This window comes from Solanum pennellii, chromosome 6 (genome assembly GCF_001406875.1).
Source record: "Solanum pennellii chromosome 6, SPENNV200".
Classification (NCBI taxonomy): domain Eukaryota; kingdom Viridiplantae; phylum Streptophyta; class Magnoliopsida; order Solanales; family Solanaceae; genus Solanum; species Solanum pennellii.
Window position 1 is genome coordinate 36,907,615 of NC_028642.1, and position 7,684 is coordinate 36,915,298.

Consider the following 7,684-nt stretch of genomic DNA (forward strand, 5'->3'; position numbering starts at 1 on the left):
GGAACAACGCAAGTCAAGAAGTCCAAAATTGATAACTTGAACAGGCAATATGAGCTGTTCAGGATGGCAGAAGGGGAGACTATTCAAGATATGCACACCAGGTTCACCTCCATCATTAATGAGATGTACTCCTTAGGAGAGATAGTTCCTAATGGAAAGACAGTAAGGAAACTCTTGAGTGTCCTTCCTGAAACTTGGGAAAGTAAAGTCGAGGCTATCACTGAAGCCCGCGACCTAGACTCACTGGCCATGGATGAGTTGATTGGTAATCTCATCACATACGAACTCAAGAAAAACCAAGAAAAGGAAATTGGAGGAAAAAGGAAGGAAAGGAACCTGGTTCTAAATAAAAATGCATCAGATGATTTTGAAGATGAAAATATTGCCCTCATAACCAAAAGGTTCACCAGAATGCTAAAGAGAGGGCAGACCTTTCAAAAGAAAACTTCTCAAAAACCATCTGAAAACACTAAAGACCAGGTTTGTCATAAATGTGGGAGCCCAGATCACTTCATCAAATTCTGTCCACTTTGGGCTTTAGAGCAGAAAAAGGCAAACTTTGAGAAGGTCAAAGACATCAAGAATGATAAGTACATTCCCACAAACAGAAGAATGACCAATCAAGAAGCGGATCTTTCAACGAGAAGAGCCTTTGCCGCTATGGGGGACTTATCTGAAGAAGAATTTGAGGATGGAGGGTTCGAAAATCAGTCACTACTTGCAATAGAACAATCAAATAAATATGATTTTCTTGCACTCATTGCTGAAACAGATTCTGAAGATGATGAAGAAGATGACAAACAAAGCAAGGTAAGTTTTCATCACATCAAAGTAAATATTGAATCATATTCTAAAAAGGAACTAGAGTCTTTATTGAGTACTCTTATAGATGCATATCAGTCTGTCAATTCTGAAAGAGAACAAGTGATGGAAAACTATGCATCTTTAAGAGAAGTCAATGACAATCTTGAGAAACACAATCACTTTCTTCAAAATAAATTAAAAGAACAGATTAAAATCTCAGAGTTAAGTCACAAGGGCAAAAACTCTGCTAGTGAACTTCAATTAGCTCTAGAAGAAAAAATAAAATTGTTAACCATAAAATATCAAGCTTTAACAGAAAGGAATAGGTTGTTACAAGAAAATCTTGATCATACCAAACTGGATCTGGAAAGAAATCTTAGATGGACCAGGTCCTCTGAAATTTTAACTCAGATTCAAGAAAAGCAAACCACTAGTCGAAGTGGGATAGGTTTTAAAAAACAGAATAATCTTGTGTCACACACTATTCACATGTCTAAAAGTTTATGCACTCATTGTGGAAACTCAGGTCATTTAAAGAATCAATGTAAAGCTTTATTTGAGGCTTTTCAGAAAAATGTTAAGTTCACCAAAAAGGAAAAGACTGATACGGCTAAGAACCTGGTTCGAAATAAAAATGCTCCAAATAAAAGGTTTTCTTATTTGCCTTTATGGGCTAGAAGAAATCTTATTCATCCTTTTACTCACATAAAGGGGCCCAAGCTAATCTGGGTTCCCAAGACTAATCTTTGACTAGTGTTTCAGGTGAAGGTGAGAGGGAAAAGGCCAACTTGGTACATGAATAGTGCATGCTCCAAACATGTGCTAAAAATGGTAGAAAATTTCCTCTCGCTCTTTGATTTTCAAGGAGACAGTTTATTCCTTGAAAAGGATGAAAAAAAAAAAGTTGAAGAAAGTGACATGATATCAAACATCTTTGATGATGCAAATTTAGGGAACACTGCATATGAACCTGGTTCACAGCTAACAATCATTGATGCACCTGCAACATGAATTACTACTAATCTATGGTTCTGGAGATTGGGGGAATATTAGAGCAATCGGGACAGTAAGAGTATGGCACACCTTTAGGGGGAACTTCGTTGTGTGAACATGGTCCTTGTTATTCATTGGAAGGTATTGAAAATTGACAAGGGTTGGTTCTCTGTGAATCAGCTTGAGATTCATTTGATCTGGGAGAATATGATGATGCGACATTCTCGTGAAGGCCTTGAATATGAAGAACTTGAGAAAAATCAGTCAAAGCATGGTGTTATCGAAACAAGTTGATGCATTATCATGATTTCCTTTAATAATTGGCTAGTAAAAGAATAATCTTACGCTTGAGTAATTATACAATGAATATCTGCTAACTCAACCTCGTACTGTAACAGGTACACACTCAAGTCACATCTCAAACAATGCTTAGAAAGTTTGCGGATGTTATCTCTTCTTTTTGCTAACACCATTAAGTAAGTCATGAAGAAACACAAAAAAGGGGAACCTGGTTTCTCTGTAATACTCAGGTATGTACCATCCTTTTTCAATGCATTAATTTCCTGAGTGTGGGTCAAACATAAGCACTAATGAACCTGGTCGATCATCAAAAATTCAACTTTCTTAAAGATCACCAAGAACCCTCTTTGACAATAAGCATCGTTCAATCTCAAACTGCTCTAATGATGAAAATCTCAGTATTGAAGTCACTCATGCTTTAATTTAGGGGGAACCCTGCTTTATCACCCACATCTGAACCAGGTTCACAAACTCCAAATTGATATTTCATCCATTCCAAGTGTATAACTTGTCTATCTCTCAGGGGGAACAATTCTCACAGAAATAAATTGTTGCTTGCTTTCATTATTGATAAACACATCTCTTTGTGCACCAAAATGTGATGAATCTCTTACTGGTAGTTGGTACTCCTTCAAAGTTGTCATCAAGAAAAAGGCTATCAAAAAAAAAAAAAAAAGAAGAAAATCATGGAGAATGAAAATGCTACGGAGTAGAGTTAAAAAAAAAAAAAAAAAGGTGATGATGTATCTCATGTTTCTCGTGATGAAATTTCACATTCTAAGAAAACTGATCAGAATAAAGAAGCTGGTGCACAATGGGCATACTGAAAAAATTATCAATGGCAGTAAACATCCCTTTCTTCCTTACTTTAGTAATCTTTGTCCCAATCCTTATCCTCAAATTTTATACTCTTTTGACTCTTTGATGTGCTTATGTCTGTCTCATACTCATGATATTATATGTTTTTGATTAAGGGCATAAACTGGTACATATTTGTTTATTTCGTTTCTCATTGAAGATCTTAATTGTGTATGAGTTTAAGATGACTAATATCCTCAGATTAACTAACCATTTTGTTAGCAGAAGTGTACTTGAAAGTGTTGCCCAAGTGGCTATGAGTTAAAAATGATATTGCACTCATTGAATGTTATTCGAGTTCTTTGGTTATTGGTTTTCAATGATGCCAAAAGGGGGAAAGTATATAATGTAGATAGACATATGTATAGTTTGTCATCATCAAAAAGGGGGAAATTGTTGGGGAATGAGAAAACATGAAGTTTGTAGTTTTGATGGATGACAAAGAATTGAAGTTTTGATCACTAACAAAGAGTCTTGATGTGTAACAAATCATTGGTTATCATCATCAAAAAGGGGGAAAATGTTGGGAAGTAGGAGAACAAATAAAGTAGTTTTGATGATTGATAAAGTGAAGGCATGGTGTCGTATGTATACAATTATGAGAGTTGCGACAAAGAAGAAAAAGTATTGAAGAAAAGAAGAAAAAGTGCAGAATTGTAAAGAAGGAAAAGAAGGAAACAAATATGGAAATAAATAAAGAAGGAAAAAAAAAAAAAAAAAGTAGCAATTCAAGTCAAAGAAGGAAAGAAATAAAAAAGTAGCAATTCAAGTCAAAGAAGGAAAGAAATAAAGAAATTACAATTCAAGTCAAATAAGGAAAGACGTAAATATAGACAAGTTCAAGAAGGAAAAGGATTTGTAATTCCTTTCCTTGTAGAAGTTGAAGGCAAATCAAATCTATAAAAGGATCAAGAAGTTGAAAGAAAAAAATGTCTTTGCAATCACAAAAATCGAGAGAATTTTTCCAGCAAAGCCAGAACGATAGGTATTGCATATTCACGAAATATATCATCTTGAGAGTAGTATTTTCTGGAGAAAAAACGCAGGTCTTCGTCACAGAAACGCAAGGACCAGGTTCACCTTCATCACAGCAACATAAGCACCAGGTTCACGAAACCTGTTCTACTCAGAACTATTGGATATTGAAGTTTGATCAATTAAAGTCTAAGGTTATTAGTCTTTGTTGATTTGTTCTAGGTTTATTATTGAGTTGTAATAATTCCTAGATTTATAACAAGAAGTGGGTTTGACTTCTTGGGAGTTGAGTCTTGAGAGATTTGTACAAAGGGTGGGTTTGGCTCTTTGTAGGGTTGAGTTTCAGTGAGGGTTGTAACAAAAGGTGGGTTTGGCCTTTTGGAGAGATCGATTGGAGTCAATCGAGGGAGTAGTAGAGATAAGACTTTTTGATTATTGAGTTGTAATCACAAAATCTTATAGTTGAATTAATAAAACGAGGTTTTTCCTTCCTTGAGTGAGGAAGGTTTTTAATTCAGTAAGTGTTTGTGTCTTTACTCTGTCTTTACTTAAAAGCAACTTACACGAACCTGGTTCGTGTTCTGGGGTAAGGTTTCTTCAGTTTAACTACTTCGTAAGATTTGGAGCTCTTAAATTAAACAAAAATATATATTGTTTGTGTAAAACAACATGATTGTTCAATCTCTCAAGTTCTATAAGTATAAGGATTTTTCCAAAGTAATGTAAGAAAATTTATAATATACTAGGGCTTTGATGGACGCCGAAACCTTTTTTTTTTTATTTCATCTTCCTATTTTTCTTATAATCTTGAAGAGAGATATTGTGTGTTACGAAAATGACACTGTAGGATCATATCCAAAATGCTAGTTACATAAGAAATATTTGTAGCTTTAATTCATATTTCTTGGTGTGTGTACTATATATCAATCTAACTTAATTTGAAGCTTTTGTAGTTGAAATAGACTCACCATCACATGATTAATACAAGCTATAAACTTCTTTGGAAAATCCAGAAGATCATAAATGACATTAAGGGGATGTTCTTGCAAAATTTGCTACATAAATCGAACAGCTAGCCTAAAATATTTATGCATGAGTTAAAAAAAACCTCAATAGGCATTTTGATACTCTGTTCAAATTTGTTTGTTTAGTTTTGACTTGACACAGTTTAAAATAGTAAAATAATAATATTTTCTTAATTGTGCGGTATTAGACTAAAAATATGTCGAATGTACCAAAATATCTTTTAATCTTGTTGTTCAAGCATGTCCGGTGGAAAGCTATAATTAAAAAGCTATATCAAGGGAAAATAGGTATTTATTTTAGTTTTAAACCGACTAAAAAAGAAAACATGACAAACAATTCAAAATGGAAGAAGTAATTTAGTTCATTTTCTTGAAAACAATTACGAGTACTACATTTTAGTTGGTACTCTAATTATCAAAATACGACATTAACCAAACAATTTTCACAAAATAAAGGAAGCAACCAAGAGAATTTTGCAAAACAAACAAGTCAAAGGTCAAAAACCACGCGTGTAAACCCTAAATTAGAGACTTTCATCTGATTATATATACTTTGACTTAATTAGTAAGTATGAATAAGAGGACAAACACAAAATCCTTTTTGACCGCATTACACAAAACACGAGGTACTATAATCACAAATTCAATAGTATTTATTTGGATCATTCCTATAGTTTTTAATAATAGAAAAATCGGATATAATATTTGGTTTTATAAACATATTTATATTATAGTGAATGACTAATTATGTCGAGTCATTTTATAATATGATTAGGAATCCTACTTGGAAACTAAATTAGGTTTCCCCTATAAATAAAGAGTTTTCCCTCATTATAAATCAGATATGTAAATCTATGAATATCCTCAAGAAGAATAAAAAGTCTTGTCTTCTTCCTACTTTATTCTTCTCATTATTTTATGTAGTTTCACAACACGTTATCAGCAACGAGTTCTTTCATGTTTGATAAAACGTAATTATCATAGATAAAGGTAGGTAATCAGGTAGGGTTGATTTGTTCCATGTCTCGTTAATTGTTAGATTAACATGTCGTGTGAAAGCAAATTACTTCAGCAACAACACTGATTCTTACAACTCAAGTGGTTGCCTTGATATATTCATTTATACTAGTATCATGTTTTGATAGTCATTGTCAATTTATATCCTAAAGGTAAGTTAGTTATATTACTTCCAATATTTCTCAAAGAGGATTTTACTTTTAATATTACTCAAATTAAAGAAGATATATGTTGGTTGATCTCGTCTCAGTTTACTCTAAAACACAAACCTTTAGCACAAAAAGTTTAATTTTATGCCTTCACTTTAATAAAACATTGGGCATAAGCAACATCAATTAAAGAAGTAAATTTACTTGTATCATGCACCCGAGTTTAATATATATGATTTTAGTTTTAATGCATTGTAATGATAAGATATTGGGTTCAAGTCCTACTGATTTGTGATCTAAGACGTTTTTGTATTGGTAAGACGATAGATTTATGTCCAATTGCACCAAGAGGGTAAGACGATTGATTAACATCCAATTGCATCAAGAGGATAAGACATCCAATTAAAGTCCTCGTGCACTATAATGAGAAGATTTTGGGTTCAAATCTCATCGATTTATTGCCTAAGGCGCCTTTATATGGGTAATACATTGTGGTCATTTCTAATGCACTATGATGATGATTAAAGCAAAATAATGCAATTTATTGAATAATTCATGAAACCTATTCCACTGAATTTATTTCATTCTTTGATGTGAATATGGTATCAACATATAATATGTCAAAAAGAAGACAAATTATTGAATAATACACATGAACATAGAATGAGGTACTAAAATTATCATAAGATGATATGCTTAGATGATTGTGTTCCATTCATGAAGAATGAGAACTTTTTATTAAAAATATGTACAAATCCATTCTTTTAAGTGAATAAGGTGTAAGTCACCATGCTAGCCGTGGAAAATATCGCGATCTTCGATCAAGGATGTGGTATCAACAAGAATGTATTTGAGTAGACATGTGTTATAGAAAAGTTTCATGTTTTATCTTCAGGCTTGTATTGGACAATAATTAGTGCAATTGAAACACATTCTATATTAAATAAGAAGTTTACTAATACTTTCTTAATTAGGCATGATCGTCTGGGACATCATGGGTCTATATCGTCTAGGACATCATTGGTCTATAATAACAGATAGTATTAAATAAATAGTATTAAATAATATTAGTATTTACTGTGTACTAATCCTAGTCCTATTAGAATTAGTACTCCTTAATCCTAGTCCTATTAGGATTAGTACTCCTTCCTATATCTCCTATATATATCTCCCATGTATTCCCTTATTAGGTTAATACTTCAATACAATCAATATTCCTTCATGGTATCAAGAGCCAGAAAACCTAGATCTTCTTTTCTCTAGGTTTTTTTCTTCTTTCTCTCTTTAGGGCACCGATCGTTCCCTCTCTTCTCTTGGGCGGCGGCAGCCATGACAACCGAGGTGGATCCTCTCGATTCACTTCCTTCTGGCGTTAAACTCCTTCTCAGGCATCTTCATGCCCTGATTCCCGAAAAATTATCAGACATAAATTACCCTACATGGAAAATCACCGTTCTTACAGCCCTTGAGGCCAATTACCTTCTCAAATACGTCGATGGAAGCACAGAACCGCCGCCGACAGTCATCACCGCCACGGACAAATCAGAAAAAACCAATCCGGCC

At 33.5% G+C, this 7,684-nt stretch overlaps 1 protein-coding gene across 1 annotated transcript; it reads left to right on the forward strand.

The window, feature by feature from the left end:
- Positions 1 to 368: 368 nt before the first annotated feature.
- On the forward strand, positions 369 to 2,791 carry LOC114077528. Its single transcript, XM_027917534.1, has one exon. The coding sequence runs from the start codon at positions 412 to 414 to the stop codon at positions 1,552 to 1,554; it is 1,143 nt and encodes a 380-aa protein (XP_027773335.1). The 5' UTR covers positions 369 to 411; the 3' UTR covers positions 1,555 to 2,791.
- The last annotated feature ends 4,893 nt before the right edge of the window (positions 2,792 to 7,684 follow it).

What these genes read in the sequence shown, in the direction of transcription:
- LOC114077528 (XM_027917534.1), top strand. Translation starts at nt 412, where the DNA reads ATGCTAAAGAGAGGGCAGACCTTTCAAAAGAAAACTTCTCAAAAACCA.